Here is a 19,990-nt window from a genome sequence, read left to right as displayed (position 1 = left end):
GTCAACTCCCGACGCAGATGGGAATACATTGCAATCGGTTGAAAGCTATTTGCTTCCCTTTATGACACTGAAGGAGCCTAGGAGCGTCACAACTGGACACCACGGACACTGACCAAACGTCGCTCCTGGGCGCTTAGGGAGTGAGAGTGTGTTGTCGCATACAAAAGCAAATTGGTTGTTTGAAAGAAACTATAAAAACTCCAAACTAGCACTCCTCTCGCTTTCTTGGAACTGTTCAAAGTCTCTCGTATTATCTCCCCTAGCAGACACAGATTGAAGCCTCCCCAGAGAGGTCAGGTAGAACATCTGTTTTCAGACATACTTATCTGTTTTCAGAGCACGAAATTGAACAAGGAGCCTTTTACGAACAAACGTTTCTTATTGTTTACCCAACAGCACACCTAGGAAAGCGCTCATGATACCAGCCCATAGGCCAGTAAAACATGCTTTTTAATTGCCCCTCTTGAGCACAGGGTTTGTATCTCAGCCCTGAGCTGGATGAGATCTCGTCGACTTGAAGTGTGCTCATTATAACAATCCCTAATGTTTTCTAAATGTTTGTGCTGGCCAAGAAACACCTGTTGCATCTTATATTATTCTACCACTTTTCCCTGGACAGATCCACAGTTTTGGCAGCGACGATTAAACACTTGTTGTTTCTTAATGGTGCTGAAACAGTCAGACTCCATCATGTAATGCCTACTCCATGGTGCTGAGAGGCTAAATCAATGGGGCAGCTGAGGAAGCACATAGGAAGTCTACGTATCGATCCCTGTCCCCTACAGTCGGCTGTATGTTGAAATGTCCTTGGGAAAGACTCTTAACAACACGTAATGAGTGTGAGTGGTTGTTTTAAGCACATGAAGCCTAAGTAAGCATTACATACACACGTTATGTTTAGTGTTCATTTTATTAACAGAAGCTATGAGTCAACACAGTATGGTCGTCAGCCAGCTTTCTTTTCAATGATTGAGATCAGACGATTATGGAATGGCATCGATTTCATTAAAGATTGCGTCTATTTCTCATTAAAAAACCTGTTAAAAATGTTTTAACCCTAAAATGTAGTTTGAAGACCTTGTCAGCTAGATTATTTACTGTAATGTTCAATAATATCGGATGATGAAAAATGTCTAAAATAATAAAAAGATTGGTGGTTTTAATTGAAAATATGTAGAAAAGGCTAAATTACCCAGACTTTTATTAAGATATTATTAAGAAGAAGCAGTACAAGGTTGACTAAATATGACAACATAATTAAAAAGGATATTTGACAGAGACCTGACAGTAAAATATAAAATAAAATATGCTGGCAGATTAATTTTAATACTATTTCTATATAATATATATTTGTACCTACTTATTACGACTAGAAGCACAATTTACTCCTACCTCCGTGATGACTCACCCGCACCCTCACTACAAGGTTATACAGCAGCATTTCAACATTTATTTTCTTACATTTATTCTGTGGAGCTGAGAAGAACCTCAGCATGTCCTTGGCACTGATTTAACAAACAACTAATGACAAATAACTTTTTTAATTTGTGCATACAGGTATGTGAATGGCTCTTACAGTAAATAAAGGTCATGTTTTGTCTTCATTTTCTGAACCGAAGTTGTTTTAGGACTGTATTCTCCTCCAACCCGACGCATGTTATTTTACTTCAGCAAACTAAGCTTCTTTTACCAACAATTAGCCCTTGCTTCTGTGCTAGTACATTTAGTTATGGACACAAGTTATCGTGCAGTAGTTCAATGTGAACTTAAGCAAAACGTTGTTTGACTGTCCTTCAGTTGTCAAAAAGGACTGATGGATTCTAACTGATTGTGGCCTTAACCTGGATTTGTAATTAAAACCCATCGTGAATGTATTTTTTAATCATGATACTAATGTTTTGTTTTGTAATGATAACATTTAAAGATATATATAACACACTACATAAAAGCATAATATGGACTCTTAAATGTAATTTTTTTTCTTGATTAAAGATTGTTCAGCAACTTTATGGACAAAGTTCTTAGTGTGTTTTTAAAATGCAAAACCTCACTGCTTGAATCCTCACACGTTCAAGGTCTCTTCACTTATGAAATACTGTGATGACGCTCAACCTAGTACAGTGAAATTATTTCCATAATTCCTTCGAATATTAAAGCAACAATAGAGTGCCATTATTATGCCACTTAGAGTACATTGTTGTGCTCTACATTTTCCATCTGGGGACTTTCCCTTTGTGCAACGTAATGCTGCCTAAACAGCCACTCAGGACGCAGTCGTTGCCATATATTTATTCTAGATGAACTGCATTTGTTTCTTTGAAGATAGTACGTTTAATAAAGCTTTGTCTCCGAATGCTAGAATTCTGAAGTGTGTCGCAACTCACTGCAGCTTTTAATGCCCTGCAATGCTGGACCAATGAAACATACTTTAACCTCCAAATGATGCTTTATCAAAGTGAACATGAATCTACCTTAGCTTTGAAAGGACTGGTTGCTTGTTGGATATAAATATATGTGTGTTTTATCCACTGACTTGCTCTACACGTTTACCATGGTTACACTTTTCACAAGGTGTTTCGTCACAAACAGCCTTGCACTGGGCTCCTTTTGTGTCGACTTCTTCAGGAATTACGCTGATTGGATTCCTCGGTAATTTGTGCAGTTGCTTTGAGTGCTACTAAAGTGTTACAAATTCACAACGATAGTAATTTGCGACATTTATTTTCAAAGAAATAATTGGCACTGTTTATTTGAATGACTCATGGCACAACTTAACCTTTCTCTGTGTTTCTGTGCTTTGTAGTTCGGGTTATTCCATCTACTTGTTCTGTATTGAACCCAAGGTCATACTTCATTCAGATTTAATTGGGTTTTTCTTCATTGCTTAGCTTCCCAGAAAAGCAGGTCCTCCAAACTTGTGATCACAAACTATTCACCCAGTATTTCCTGTGCAACATCATTTACAGTGAATACATAGCCTTGTCTTTACATCTTTACAAATTAGTCTATAGTTGCCAGCTCATAAAGTCCTGTTGTGAACACAGAAATGTTGAGTACAACAAAGATGTATGTTAGAAATGCCGGATGCTAACTTGAATTAGTTGGGTAATTTGCACATTTAGCTTAAGTGCGTTAATTAGCATGAATTACCATTATAGCCATGGGGACATTAGGTAAAAAATGGCTTGGCCAATGTTGCCAATTTCCGAGTGGTATTGGGGGTTATTGAGGATGATGAGTCAACTTCTGATATTTTCACGGCCTGAAATGTCATTTTTAACCAGAGAACGTCCTTATTTGTACTCTTCGTGGTCCTATTTTGAATTGTAGGATGTCCATTAGTTTGCTGTAACTACCTTAATTACAAGTTGGCAGCAGGAAACCGGCGGTGCATTAGTGTTTCGCTCGATTAGTAGATTATAAGTAGTGCTACAAAACATTGTTTTCATCACACGTTTGTAGCTTTTGTGTACTACAAAATTACACAAGTGCATATGAAGCAGATTATAATTATAGTAATTAACGAAAACCCACACTGAGTGGCACTCTGCTTTTTAAATATTAAATAATGTTTGGTCTATATGCAATGGTTTATTATACAACAAAGGTTATGTGTGCGTATTATTGCTATCGACTGTTAGTGTGTATCGTGTCTGAGAACTGATTTGAAATAGTTAACTAAAACAAAAACGTGTTGGATGGATACCGTACATTTTGTGCAACAGCATAGAGAAATATGTTTTTAAGCCATTCTCTTTCACTGATTTCCTGCCAAATACATCAGCAAAATTGCCAGTGCTGTCATGAAAACTGTGTATTGTTTTTTCTGTAGCCATCCAACTCTACATTAAACTCTTTTAGATAACAAATATGTACTGTGAAATAACTGCCAGTCACAATCGTTTTATTCGTGTGCAGAGCTAATAGATCATCAGTAATACAAAAGAAAACCTTGTAAGAACTTGACTTTGATTTTTAGACATGAATGGGCTGACCTGTTCTTTTCAAATATTAATTTCACATTTTGGAAAAAGCTTTTATTTGCTCATTCGTGCGTCAAGGCAAACTTTGCTCCTCCTCCCACCTTATCAGCGAGCGGATAGGACACAAATCCATGGGGGGGGGGGGGGGGGGGGGGGGGGGGGTGGGGGTGTGTGTGTGTGTGTGTGTGTGTGTGTGTGTGTGTGTGTGTGTGTGTGTGTGTGTGTGTGTGTGTGTGTGTGTGTGTGTGTGTGTGTGTGTGTGTGTGTGTGTGTGTGTGTGTGTGTGTGTGTGTGTGTGTGTGTGTGTGTGTGTGTGTGTGTGTGCCTGGCATAATAGTAGAGAGATAGACAGAGGGGGAGGCCAGTGGCTTTCTAAGTGATGATCTGCCTGCTCTCCCACATGGAGCTGCTGCTGTCTGCTCGCTGTTCCCGCGCTCTGTTAATCATTCTCCTTCCAGCACGCACCTCTCTGCTTCGGCTCCCTTCAATCTCTCTCACATCTAAGGAACAGTCATTTTAACTTCTTACTGGAGAGATGAGAGGGTTGTTTGTGTCTGAGAGTAACAGCAGCAGCAGATGTTTGAAGATCATTTCCTTTCTTGAAGGGTGAGGAATTGTTTCATTCTCCTTTAAGCGTGCCTATGTTGTCCTGTTGAGATTCTAACGCAGATGGAGAAATAACAACGTGGGAAAAGAAGACGGGGAATTTAAAAGGAGACATTATGAACAGCACGGAGCACCATGGGTTGATCCACGGCTACCATAACAGGAGCCAAACCTCAGGCATTTTGCCGCTGAACAAAAACTCCTCAGCCAAGGACAAGGACTCATCTGCAGGATGCTACGAACAGCTGATGATTTCCACAGAGGTGTTCCTGACTCTGGGCATCGTCAGCCTGCTGGAGAACATCCTGGTTGTAACCGCCATAATCAAAAACAAGAACCTTCACTCGCCTATGTACTTCTTTATTTGCAGCCTGGCAGTGGCCGACATGCTGGTCAGTGTCTCCAACGCCTCGGAGACGATCGTCATAGCACTCATCAACGGAGGCCGCCTCACCATCCCCGTTACGTTGATCAAAAACATGGACAATGTGTTTGACTCTTTGATCTGCAGCTCTCTGTTGGCGTCTATCTGCAGCTTGCTCGCCATCGCCGTTGACCGCTACATCACCATCTTCTACGCTCTCCGCTACCATAACATCGTGACCCTGCGGAGAGCCATGCTGGTGATCAGCAGCATCTGGACGTGCTGCACGGTGTCCGGCATCCTCTTCATCATCTACTCAGAGAGCACCACGGTCCTCATCTGCCTCATCACCATGTTCTTCACCATGCTGGTGCTCATGGCCTCGCTGTACGTCCACATGTTCCTGCTGGCGCGCCTGCACATGAAACGCATCGCAGCGCTGCCGGGCAACGCGCCCATCCACCAGCGAGCCAACATGAAGGGCGCCATCACCCTCACCATCCTCCTTGGGGTGTTCGTGGTGTGCTGGGCGCCCTTTTTCCTCCACCTCATCCTCATGATCACCTGCCCCAGGAACCCCTACTGCACCTGCTTCATGTCCCACTTCAACATGTACCTCATCCTCATCATGTGCAACTCCGTCATCGACCCCATCATCTACGCCTTTCGCAGCCAAGAGATGAGGAAAACCTTCAAAGAGATTTTCTGCTGCTCACACGCCCTCCTGTGTGTGTGAGCAGCCTGTTGGTGATCTGCGACCCTGACTGATACAATCAGCCATTTTAATGAAAACTGATCCGACAAGGACTTTGAGATTCTGAGCTGTAATCACTGTGGACTGGCTCTGTTGTGCCTCGGCTGTAAATGATTGATAACTTTGACTTTGGTTACGTGAGTCAGGTTGCTTAAGAGGTAGGCTACACACACCTTGTAATATAGATTATCACTGAAGTAGGGATGCTCCGATCGCCAATTTCGGGGCCGATCGCCGGAATCAGTATCGTCCGATACCGATACTGATTCCTAAATGATGTTTAAACTCAGTCAATGGGGCTCATTCACTGGAGCTTCCACAAACAACAATCAACTTAATTATTACATTGAAATTATGTACATTATTCAAGTTTACATTCACGGAGCTGCAGGGTTTCTGCTTCACACACACGTTGCATACCGCTATTTTACTGTCTTTTTCGGACACCTTAAAATAATGCCAGACCGGTGAAGACATTTTAGCGAGCTTGTTTTGCCGCACACAGAGAAAAGTGTCATGTATTTTACGTCATGCGATCGGCATGTTTAGAGAGCACCGATCGATCGGTAGAGAGTGAGTATCGGCCGATATCGATCGGAGCATCCTATACTCTGAAGTGATATTTTGTGTCGTGGTAAACGCCGTGCTAAAGTGCAATTTGAAGTGAATATCACCACTATGGACAATGTGAAAAACACATGCTTCCACTGTGGTTCATTTACACATCATTTCTCTTTTATCACACTTTTCTTGTTGTTCAGTGTCAAAAGAAAATGAAAAATACCATGCTTATGCATATTATATTATATTCTTTATATATCTACATGGATCTTGGCACTTGAATGTCACAGCTTTTGTAACATAGAACCTACATGACACAGTGTGTGTACTGTGTATATCTAGCAAAGAGATAGTATATGACAGACTACCTCCATGTTTGAGAGTGTAATCCACCTCTTAACAGAGACTGTGAGAAACCTTACTATGGGATATCCTTGGTAAATACTGCATCTCAGTGAACAACTATCTGTAACATTTACTTTAACCTCATTGATTTCCCTCACTTTATGTGTGCCAATCATAAAAGAGGAGATGAAAGCCTATACAGGGAACATCACAAATGGGCATTAATCCTTTTTTACAGAAGTGGCATTTTTCTAAGTTAGAAGGATAACGCAGGAGAAAGCACATCATTACCCTTGTGATTTTCCAAGCTGCTCAAAACACTTCGATCAAACAAGATTCTGCTGAAATCACAGCAGAAGAGCACATATAAAAATGACCACATGTTGTGCCGCAGATATAACCAGCCCCGCATACCAATGTCCATTTGTTGGAGCTCATGCATGACATGTATTGACTGTGTGGTACATCATTAGTTTAATGAGGGTACTTTCTGTTTTGCCCTCAGGTAAGAATGTAAATATAGAGAACAGCAACGCATAGATTCTAGACTCAGGAATCAGAAAACTTGTATTTCTCAAGCACAACGTATGGCACTTAATGAGCATTTCTGGTTTATGTATATGTCGCAGAAGAAAATGTGGACAAATCCAGGGTGACGTGGAACCTTTAATGTGTATTCCCAGTTTGTGGCTCCATAATGGCGGCTTCACACTCGACCTGATCAGGGATGCAGGTTTTGTAGACCCTCACCTCTGATTTCCCCTGTGACGCAGGGCAGCAGAGTGGAGATTTTTATCGCGGGGATGAATAAAAAATGTAATCAATATTCAGCAAATCCTGATTTTTATCTGAACAGAACTAAAAACACTATCATCAGTCCCCTCTTACTCATGACATCTGTTGATTTCCAATCAAAGCTCTTGTGGATCTGTGCTGTGTGTAGGTGTAAATGTGCACAATTGGGTTGTTCTCACTCTCAGCATGTACCAGTTAACTCCTATCTATTTTTCCTCATGTTATGAAAAAGGAGTGATTTTACTGATTGTATGTGTTGTGTAACTTCTTGCTTGTCTCCTTGCCTTAAATATATTGCACTGTGATGTAAAGATCAAACAAAATGTAATCAGTCTTTATTTGTTGCTATTTTCAATATTGCCTTATTTATTGATGTCTTTTTTTTTTACTCAAAGTGCATATCGAGCCAATAGGTGTCCCATTATCTGCTAAAAGCTTCGCCTGGAATTTGATTCATGTGTGCTGAAATGAAGCCGTTTGCTTGACCAATGCATCCTCTGTTTTCACAGAACCCCGCTGCAAAGAAACTCAATAAATCATACTGCCACCTCAACAACAGCTCTGTTTGATAGCTTTCCTTCCGAGCGCAGACTTTAACCTTTACACAAACACATGTTGACTTTACACAGAAAAAGCACACCGTTTCTCAAATGTGAAAACATCCTTACACTGAAAAACGAATGTACTTACGTCTGATGATACAAATAAATGAATGTGTTCTAAAATATCACAACAAAATACATTCATACATTACGTTTTTCACATACGCTTTACTTATAAATGAGAAGTGAAATGCTGCCCTGTTTTGTTCCCTCAGGTGAAGAACTGAAGTTTGTGCTAGGAAACTGGCATCAGGGTTTCCCGTCATGGTGATTAATTTAAACGGAAGTAAACAAAACATGACTCCGGAAACATTCAATATGCATACAGGAGCATCGGTGTGACAAACTGACAGACATTCATTCAGAATTCGATATCATCATGTAGGGCTGCTCGATTATGGCAAAAATCATAATCTCGATTATTTGGGTCAATAATTGTAATTGCGATTATTAAATGACTTTGAAAACATCCATTTATTGGAGAAAAAAAATAGAACAGTTTGTTTTTAACAGTTGATTACCCTGAACTTGAAGACTAATTCAACTGAAAACCCCCAAAAAAAAAATATTTAAAAAAAAAAGTAATAATAATAGGCTAATAAAAAAATAATCGTTTTATTTCGATTATGTTGTTTTCGTAATCGTTGCAACTTGCAAGCAATAATCGTAATCGCGATTGAAATACGATTAATTGAGCAGCCCTATCATCATGCTAGACTTTTGTTTGTCATTGATTCATGGGCATCAGAATATACAAATCATCTGAAGTACTCAATTGAAGGAACGTAGCAGCTGATGAATGGAACAATGATTTTGGAGATATTTCTTATACTCATTATGTTACAAAAGAGAAACCCATTCAAGGAGTGCAAAGCATTCTTTTCATTTAACCAGGCAGTAAGGAAGATGTTTTTCTAATGGTGAGTGGAGAATGTGAACTAAGTATAATGAAAACTCTTTAACAATAACAAGGATTCAGTGATTCAACGTTCGCTATCTCAGATTGATTCGCTATCCCTGTTGAGAATACCCTCAACTTTCTCAGTATTCCTTTTTACCGTTTTTCCCTTCAGCACCGTGGGTGTTCTTCATGTCGCACTTTGGGGGTGAATTTCTGTAAATGTAACACAAAATCCTGAAAGTGTAACGAGATTAAGCAGAACGAGAACGAATTGCCTGTTACGAAATAATGAGGCCTGCCTTATATGGACATAGTAGTTGACTCGATGTTGTATAAGTGGCTTTAGTTCCTCAGATTGTGTCGTCCACTCTTTTTTAAGGCCTGCATACCATCAACTGATTGGCTGTGGTTTCAAATAACTAAGCAGTACAATAACACACATATTCAAAGAACTGGAATGATACCAGGTAACTTAAGTTGTCTTCAGGCTTATTAAATGCAAAGCAGAATAAACTTCTTTGTACTAATGGAGGTTTAAGTGTGGAAAATAGCTCTGGCATTTCAAACTGAGTGTCTCATCATTAAGATGTAGATAGCTCTGATATTCAGACACCGCGATCGGGATCTGTTTTGATGGGTCTTTTATATCCAAATGTAAACCCTTTTTTCCCGCATGTAGCTTATTTTTAACACTAAATTGCAGCATGCTATTTTCAAGTTTCAGATAAACCCCAAAATGAACCCATGGTTTTAACTGGGATCAGTTTTGGTGCCTATATTCCATATAATGATATGTTCATGCAGTCACGTAGTCTTCCTATCTGTTGAGTAATCTCTTTTTGGTTTCCAAAATTCACCTGAATCCTCTTTTGGCTGTGTGATATGGACATGATGTTTTTCTCGCTGTCCCTCAGACCGTGGTATCATTTTTATGCCAGAGTGCAGGTTTCAGCTGAATCCTAATAAGGTTTAGGGAAAACTGCGATATCACCCACTCCCCAGAGCCTCCCCTGAACGCCTCCCATGCATCACCTCCACTCTCATTACTCCACACAGCCACTGAATCAGCAGGCCTGAGATGATCAATGAAATCATTCCTCTTAGTAGAGAACCATCCTTTACACTTTATTTACAATAAGGGAAGGTACTGCATCTTCTTTTTCTCACCACAACTTTTCTTTGCAGGCTCTATCTGTCCTCATCATGCTGACCGCTTGGGGATTTGTGCACAGAGCAGCTTGCATCCAATTAATGATGACTCTGCTCTTGCTTTCCCCAGCCAAGGCGAGTAATGCTTCAATTAAATTCCAAGTCAGCTCCTCACTATTTGGTTCAATTAATTGTGAAAAATGCAATGTTCCAAACCAGTAAATCTCCAACATAAATGTACTACGTTGTGAGTACTTGCTCTATTCCTATATGAGGGATGGTATATGGAAATGATTTAATTTGTTATTACGGTCAGTCATTCTGAGTTATTTAATGAGCTTACAAGGCAACCAATCAGCTCAGAATACAACAAATTGTATAGTTGATAAACATTTGTTATTTTACTTATTGTAACCAAGTGAATGCTTGAGTTTTGCAATCTTCCAGCCCATTCCCTGACCAGTAGTTTTTTAAGTGAATTTGTGTTGAGGTTATTGGCCCCATACTGTAATTACCATAACAATGCATGTGTTGCTATTGGAAAACCTGACTGGCTTCAAGAGTTCTTTTTTCTTAATTTCTTAATCATTACTCCTACAGAAAACAAAACAACCTAACTAACTAACAAGTCACACTGGGCTCTGGTTTCATACAGAGGATGAAAATACCCTATATTACGGAGGAACAAAACAATAATTGTTCACTCTCCCTTCATGTCACGATAACTCCATTGCAACTTGTGGATATCCACACCACCAGTTTTAATACTGAGCAAGTATCGGTGTTTTAATGACACCCTGCCATTCTTGTCCAATTTCTGAGTCGAATAAATAAAGAGAAAACACAATTAAACTGCCTCCTGCTTTGAAACCGATTGCCTTTCATCAATGTCACCTAATGTGCTCCTCCTTTGACAAACACTTTAAACGGGAAATAACAATGACTTAGACCGTTTAGATCATTTCCTACCGGTTGCCATGAATTATATTGCTTAAAAAATATAAGAAAGTAACCATATAGTTTGTTATACTCGTGAATGTAAAAGCACAGCGGGTTTCCAGGCAAAACCACGCTCCTTTTTCTGCAGCGAACATGTATTTGAGCAAGAGTTCAAGGGGTTAATTAAATGTGTTCAAATCAATGCGGCTGTAAAGCTCCCTGAATCCATGGGGAAATGCAGTGAGTTTTCATGGTTCAAATAGCACTTGAACTTTTAACATAATCTTTATTTCAATTCTTAAAAAAAGCATGCAGCATTAAATTATATCGTAGAATCAGAAAACAGCGTAGCAACGTGGAGATCAGCCGTGCCTTTAGAAAGGAACAACGATGGAAATGATCTAACTATGCGCTGCTCATTTTGTAAGTCTTCTGATTTACTCTACAACTCCAAAATGGTACTGGAAATGTTCTCAAAGGAGCCCTTGGTTGAGCTCCAGTGAAATGTCCGCAAGGCTGTTCAGGATGCCGAGCGGTTCGTGGGAGAGGGTCACAGAGGTCACCAGACTCTATATTTTTCTGTGTTTCTTGACAGAGGCCCACCCCACCATCTCCCCCATCCTCTGCTGCCCGGTGCCTGCTGTTGGCATACTGATCTCTGAGTGTTGTGTTGGGTTTTCTGTTAGTTATTCTTTAAGCATGCTCCACTTCCCAATCTGTTAATTACCCATTAGCAACAGAAATAATAACACACTGTGAATAATCTTTAAAGAAGTCCTGTAATCAAACCCTTACTTATGGGTGTTATATGTAGAATGTATGAGTCAAAAGTACTAGTGTCTAAGATTAGGCTCTTTTAACTTGTTTTTATATTGATGGGTGTTTTATTAATGTCTTCAAAATCAATTTTTTATATTGTGTTCTCAGCTTTGTCATGATGGATTTTCAAGATGATCCAAGAGGCTTTTAAATAAACTTATTTTGATTAAGAGAATTCAAAAATAACTAAAGTAAAATAGTCTCAACAGTTAAATGAATACTTGTTTTCTTCAGTTCATAATAAGAAAACAAAAAATTGAATCTGAAAAGTAAAGAAAATGTCCAAAAACTGTAATGGAGTAAGTTTAAATATAAGCTGCAAACATTGGAAATGCTCAAGTACCTTAAACTTATACTTACAGTAAGTACTGTTCTTGTATTAATGTACTTACCTATAATCCACGACTCACAAAGCCTATTATTACACGGCTCAGTCCTAAAATCGATTCTAAATGGTCATTTTGGACATTTCAGAGGTTGTTAATTATCTTAAGGAGAACCAACCGTTGCTACGTAGGATCGAGGGACTATGTGAAGTCATATCAATCCGCAGAAAGAAGTCCGATAAGTGTAATGTCAGCTCTGGACAACAAACATTTGTTTTCCTGCTCACCCTGTTGGTGTTCTTCTTTCATAAATGACCGTCTTGTTGCACTTTTACTTCACGGACATTAACATTCTAATCAGAAATAAACATTTAGTGGATCAAACCCATTGATCAAACCTTGTCGCAATTGCCTCGAAGACGTTAATGTTGTGAAATCTCTGAAAGAGTATCTTTTATTCTACATTTACAAGTAAATACATTTTGTACACAATCAAATTAACGTCACTGGCACTGTGTCTCGCATCTTTTGCAGCAATTATGTGTCCTCTGAATATAATGAGCTGCCCTCATTTGTATGATATGTATAGTCAATGTAGGATGTAAAACATATGAATGCATTAATGGGCATACCAAGTGTTGCACTGGAGTATGAAGTGTGTCAGAGTATAGATAAATAATAGCAGCAAGAAGAAGGATAGCTCATCTTAGGGCAAACATTTGGTTAGAAGTAACTGAATTGAGTTGGTCTTTATCGGAGGCCTGTACAATAAAGTTACCATGACAACTGACAATGCCAATCATTCTTGAGGACATCACCTCAAGGACGAAATAATTACATAATTTCTGGCAAGCATCAAAGAGCTTAATTCCTTTTTGTATCAGGTTAAGGGAGTACACCACCTGTGACCATGTGCTTTAATGAGCTAGAGGAAATAACATGTTGCATTGGTGGTGAAACAGAAAGGCAATATCATCACCCCCAGTTACACACAACAACAACAACAACTGTTAGATGAAAATACAATAGCTGGCGGCGCTGCAAACCAACAGAATACATATGTGTGGCAATCGGTCATCATTACGGGCCACAATAATGCTGGCCAAATGATTCATTTCCCTGTACTAATCATTTAAACAAACTCAATGTGGAGGGAACTTTGGGATGTTAGCCTTTGCAGACCATTTACATTCACAAAATCCTATATAACTCACGTAAAAACCCAAAAAACATAATAGGGACCCTTTACACATGACTTAAAAAAAAAAGAATTCCTTGCTCATTTTGGCCAGAGTTAGATTCACTCAATAATAACCTTTAATATAGTTTTAGGACATTTTGAATCAAAGTATGGTCCTGTTTGACGTGTTTTATTCACTTTAGTTCTCCTGCCGGTCCCTGTTTCGCTTATTAGCAACAACACAATTTCTTCCTTATAGAACAACTTGTTCCTTTGTTGTGAAAAATAACTTTCAATTTCCGCTAGACAAGAGAAAATAGATAAGTGTGTTCTCAAGTCTTCCATCTGAAGATGTGCCTTTATTCATAATGCAGTCCAATCCCCAAGGCTTGTGTATTTCCCTCCATCATGCTGAGCCTCAGATATTATCATTGAGTTCAAGGTAGGACACTGTGGGCTACAGGTTTACAGGAGCTTATGAATAGGTGAAAATATCGTTTTGTATTCAAATATATACTCTTCATAGCAGGGCCGGCCCTTCCCACTGGCGAACTAGGCGGTCGCCTAGGGCGCCAGATCTGGGAGAAAAAAAAAAGATTATATTATTATATTTTTTATTATTCTGCCTGAACGTCGTCGCCGTTGTTGTTGTTGTTGTTGTTGTTGTTGTTGTACTGGAAACAGTTGGGCAGTACTACGCACAATGCGGAAGTGACTGTGCATGTAGCCTATTGTATGCATGGATGTATAATAATAACTGGATACAGCGTGGGAGGCGGGGCCTCATTCATTCCTATGAGAGTTGCTCATTAGCACATGATGATAAAATGGCCAAACTTTTGAGAGAGTGAAACGTCACAGATTACCCGGCATGCCTGAGAAGTACCCGTATGTGCGCTAATAGCGCATCCGCAACTTTAACCAAAATGCTCGTTCACATCAAGCACGTCAATTTGTGTACACGTAACAGCACCGCACGTTCATGACAGCATGGTAATGAATTGTTATTATGATGGATTTGATATTAACGAGGCGGCAGCTAGCGGCTAGCTAGTAATTATGCTAATGTAAACATCAATCGTTATGTACTTATATTATGCTGTAACAACAGGATCTAGTGATATCCAAGCGACAGAGCTTCATTTAGCATGAAAGAATGATTGCACTGTATATATATATATACTTAATAATAAGTAATATTAACTTTATTTAATACAACATTTACGGTACAAGATTTAATCATACAGCCCATGTAGTATGATAATGAATTACAGCAGGGTTAGATGCGCGTTCATAATGCAGAGGGAAATAACTCTCAGAATAACGTTATTAATTTAAAAAAAATTATCCAACGATTTACAGACCACTCTTTCCCCATGTAAGTCAATGGAAAAAAGTGTTTCCGGGCCTGGCAACCAAACGGAAGTGTAGTACCGCCGTTTGGCCAGCAGGAATATGTTCATCCGAGTCTGGCGCACTTCCTGGGGGCTTGATTTTATCCCCTTGATGTAATACGTTTACATTAATAATTGAATAAAGTAAACACCCTTTGCGCCCCGGGCCGGGGGCAACATTTTGCATTTGCCCTGTACGATGGGCGCTGTAATTGTGATGAAAGGGGGGATGGTCGCTTATCTGGCACCCACGGGCCGCGGCCAAGCCCCCAGGAAGTGCGCCGGACTCAGATGAAAATATTCGTGCTGGCCAAACGGCGGTACTGCACATCCGTTTGGTTGCCAGCAGGGGCGCCGTAAGGGGGTGAAAAGTTAGGACGATTCTAAGGGCCCGTGACTGACAGGGGCCCCAAATATTTTTAGAACATTAAGAAAAATAATGTAAGTAACCTTTCATCAATCATCAATACTTAACATTAAAATAACGTCATATTGATGATGTACTCACTAAACTTACGATTCATTTAACTTATTTTCTTCCAAAAGTTAATTATCCAAAGCATCGAACACCCCACTCTATTTACATGTAATGGTTTGGTCCTGCCTCCAAACGCTGTGCGGGGCCCTTTCTAGCAGAGTGAGAGCATGTGAGCAGGGATGCTAGTACTTACGTGTGTACGATGTTTCAACGACTAACAAAGTCAGGCTTTCAAGAAAGAAAAGAAAGGAGAGAAAGACAAGAGAGAGGGACTAAAGAGCGACAGTATGTCACCCAGTCTTTCAAAAGAAAAGGTGGGTATGGTCTGTTAGCTAAGCTTAGTCCATTGTAAATAATAATTGTAATGTTTTGCTGATATTAAGTACTGTTAATATCTTCACAGAAAATTCAGAGGTTTTTCATTTCACTCCTCTTTTAGCTGACATTTAATAAATGCAGTTACATTTTTAGCAGCTATTCATACTAAACCAGTTGTCCCTCCCGCTGGTGCCAGGACCAACAGATCCATCTTTAGGCTCCGCAGCCCTGTCCCCCCATAAGGCTTTGCAGTCTTGCCATGCTGTCCATTGAAAGCCAGTTGGCTAGAAAGCTGGACTTCAAGGACTTGATCAGTGACTTAGCCTGTAAGAAGGCTAGGCACTGGGCTCTTGGTGAGTAAGCTGAGCCAGGGCTCGTGATAACTGTTAAAGGGCAAGGCTATGGTAACGATATTGGATCACTACACAGAAGATGCATGATGAGAAAAATACTTTTCATTTCCATTTCCGTTTTGTTGTCCGTTTACACTTTAATACCCGCTTATTTTGTAGTTGGTATATTTAATTAAATCTGCTGCTTATGTTATTTTTTTTGTTATAGAATTTTATAAATGATAATATTGATGTTAATGTTCACTTTATTTTAATTTAAGAGGTCATGTATATTTAAGTTATATTTATTTAGATTTATGAATGTTCCATTTAAAAATGTTATCAAAAAGGCATGTACACCATAAAAGATGACTATTGAGGTCTATTGTCAGGAATGTTAGAGTTATATCAAATAGAGAATTCCACTGCAGCAGAATGTTATATGTTATATGTTCACCGCTCAGTGTCAGTAAATATTGTGCAGTTAGTATTGGACTACAAGATAGATGCAAGCCTGAACAGGTAGAGTTATTTAAAGCATAAATGAGTGGGTTGGGTTCTGGAGGTGTGGTTACAGCATTGTGCTTGGTTGACGTGGCCTGTGCCTGGTGGTGGGGCCCAATGTGATATCTTTCCATGGGGCCCAAAATCCCTGGCGGCGCCCCTGGTTGCCAGGCCCGGAAACACGTTTTCCCATTGACTTACATGGGGAAAGAGTGGTCTGTAAATCATTGGATAATTTTTTAAAAACTAAATAAACAACCCAGTATGAACACTTGTATAGCCCTTATTAAAAACATTCGTTCCTCAAGTTGTAATAATGTGCTCATAACGTTATTCTGAGAGTTATTTCCCTCTGCATTATGAACGAGCATCTAACCCACGGGACCGCGCCGCCCGGCACGTTCATGTTATGTGTCCCGACCAATCAGAGCACACTGCTCACAGGGAGGGTGGGGCTGGAGCTATTGGAGCTACAACGAGCCGTTAACGGCAGAGAGTGAAATTCAGTGAATACAATACACGTAGTTTACAGAGATGCTGTTTGAGAAACCAATGTGAGTTGCGTTTATCTTTACCCATGGATGCACAATTAGAACGGACCCATATCGTCTTACTGCCATCCCACAGAGCTGTAATAATGGATATATTGTATTATCATACTACATGGGCTGTATGATTACATCTTGTACCGTAAATGTTGTATTAAATAAAGTTAATATTACTTATTATTATAAGTATATATTATTATATATACAGTGCAATCATTATTTCATGCTAAATGAAGCTCTGTTGGATATCACTAGATCCTGTTACAGCGTAATATAAGTACATAACGATTGATGTGTACTATTGAGATATAACATACAGACATGTGTTAGGGAAATAATTATCCTAGACTCCTAGATGTGACATACAGGATCAACCTTGATGTCTATGTATGTCCTTTAAAGACACAGGCTGCTTCAGCCAATAATGTTATTGTTCCTGTCCTTTAAGGACACAGGCTGCTTCAGCCAATAATGTTATTGTTCCCATCTGTGACCGGTCAATACTAGGTCACAGATGGTCTTTGTTGTGGGTGCACTGGGACACTTCCTTCTTTGTTGTTTGTGGACTCCAGGGTATGACATATTCGAGGCCATAAGTGAAGGACGCAGGTAACTCAGTGTACCCAAACTGTCTAAAGCTATCTTATCAAAATATGTTGATTACTCTCTGTGAAACCAGTTAAATGGGCTAGCAAGAGAGAGGCGCTCCAGAATTGACGTGGCCGTGCAGTCAGACCGTGACTGCTGTGACTTGTGATGTGAATTCTCCGGCCGTAACTCCAAATAAACCTCCAGTGTTTGACATCGAAGCTCCTGCTCTACCCTGTCTCCTTCCTGAGTCGGTGACTCCCACTGCATTGCTACACAGAAACTTCCCTTACAACATGTATAGTGTATGACTGCATGTATTACTGTGTACCATATGTGGTTTATGTAAGTAGCTGCGACTACTAACTGTGTTCATTGGTTAGGGCTGCACGATTTTTAATCTATTGATTCGTGTTCACCAACATGATTTGCCCCTTTTTTTCGTGTTGCACAGCACGATTTTAAAAGCAATGTATTTCTACTGCCTGCAGCACGTCTTTTTCTCCGGTCGGGTCGAGTAAGACCGGAAGCTGTGTGGTTCATAAAAACATGTTCTTACTCAATATCAAGCCACAGTTATTGCTTTTATTTTAAATCGTATAAATTCGGACTTTTGTTGCCGTCTGTGAGGAAAATAAATGGGGCTCAGAGCCTCAGGATACTGAAATCTGTATTTTTTAAATATTTTTTTCCTTCTAATTTGTTATTCTTTTCAAAATAACACACTGTTATTTACTCACCAATAACACACAATTATCCTTGCTTTTATTTATTGGTTTAATTCCATAATCTCGGGCTTTTTTGGCGTCCGTCAGGAACTGAATTTCAAAATAAATATAACCGGAAACAGACGTAGGCATTTCGAGAGATTATCCAAGATCCTCAGCTATGGTTTTAAGCTCGCTGATTGGATGTGTTAGCCGCAATGCATGCTGGGATTTGGTGTTTATATTATATGAAATCCGGAAAACATTTTAAAAGAATAAAATAATACTTAATTCCGAGTGCTCTTGCTTTTCTCTTTAAAAGTCATCACATAACGACATTGTAATACACGGTTCGGCTGCATTACATATTACAGATCTGCCGTAGTTCTTTATTTAGAGAGCCCTGATGAGAAGACCTTTGGAAAAACTGGAAGAAATGCCGCCGAAACTGAATACTTGACGTGGATCATAAATATATCAACAATTAAACAACATCTTCAATTTCTTTTCACACAATACGTCTCCTTGCAGTATCAACACTAATTCGGCTGCCTTTTACATTTGATCTAATTCACAGATAGGTTATATTTACACCATAACGGTGCACAGCTGATATAAAAGGACTGTAGTTTTTAAAGATATTACTGATTTTCTTTGAATGTAAGAATGTAAATACTGAGTCTGAAATAGTATAGCAATATGCTGTAAAATGATGTGAAAGCATGCATAAAACTATACATCTTCAGATGTTGTACATACACACTAATAATACAAAGTTATTATGGCTGTGTGTACCTTGTGTACACCTCCTAGTGGTTAAAGCACGTTATTGAATTATTGTTTTTATGTGTTATATTTGATTAAACAAATATTAAGAGTACATACTTTCATAGGGGGAAAGTATAAATATAGAAATATAGAATATAAAAATCAAGAAGATACTATAAGTGATCTCTACAATAAAACAGTTTAGTGCAGGATGTACACAGATATTAATAGGAGGAGGTGCAAAACAGAAAAACGGATTAACCTTTATTTAAACATTACATATTAAATATTAAGCCTGACAAAGTAATTAACGTCTAATATATTGCTTTCCTGCAATGTTAACTATGTTGAAGCACTTATTTTAACTGATATTATACACATTAATTATACTCTTATGTATGTAGATAGAATAATAAATGTGCAGAATATGACAGTTTAATGGTGGAGGTACACACATATTGATAGGTGTCTTGTAATGCACTGTTGAGGAACCTGTGACCCAAGTTTTTCATTCATTGCATAACTACACCGTAGTTGTGTATGATATGTCAATACACCTTTGAAAATCTTGAAAGGGATGTGCAAAATAGCCATAATATACAGTCTTTAATTAACTATTGGTAGAGAATAACGAGTAATGAATATACTTTATTACTTGTTTCCATTCATGTCAATTGCAGATACATGTTTAGTCTTCTCAAGCACCAACTATCAAATATCTCTCCTGATTGTTGGCACTTGACAATCACCTTACCTGAATTTTACTCAGGTGTAACTAAAGTCTGATTTAAGGGTTGTTTTATATTTCACATAATTAATCAGGATCTGCAAAGTAACTCAAATAAATGCAGTGGAGTAAAAATACCAGGTTCACCTCTGAATTGTAGTGGAGTAGAATTACAAAGTAGCAATGAGCTGTCATGTGGGTATATATTAATGCTGCGCATTATGGACACAAGTGATTTTCAACCATTTATTAATTATATGTTTTACATTTGATAACACCAATGTGTTTAATAATGGCAACTT

General features: G+C 39.0%; 1 protein-coding gene across 1 annotated transcript; it reads left to right on the top strand.

Moving 5' to 3' along the window:
- The first annotated feature begins 4,583 nt into the window (after positions 1-4,583).
- On the top strand, positions 4,584-5,689 carry mc4r (melanocortin 4 receptor). Its single transcript, XM_034108908.1, has one exon. It carries the CDS (start codon positions 4,706-4,708, stop codon positions 5,687-5,689), a length of 984 nt encoding a protein of 327 aa, XP_033964799.1. The 5' UTR covers positions 4,584-4,705.
- Positions 5,690-19,990: the final 14,301 nt, after the last annotated feature.

This window comes from Pseudochaenichthys georgianus, chromosome 20 (assembly GCF_902827115.2).
Source record: "Pseudochaenichthys georgianus chromosome 20, fPseGeo1.2, whole genome shotgun sequence".
In the NCBI taxonomy this organism is placed as follows: domain Eukaryota; kingdom Metazoa; phylum Chordata; class Actinopteri; order Perciformes; family Channichthyidae; genus Pseudochaenichthys; species Pseudochaenichthys georgianus.
This window is presented reverse-complemented; position numbering and strand designations above follow the sequence as displayed.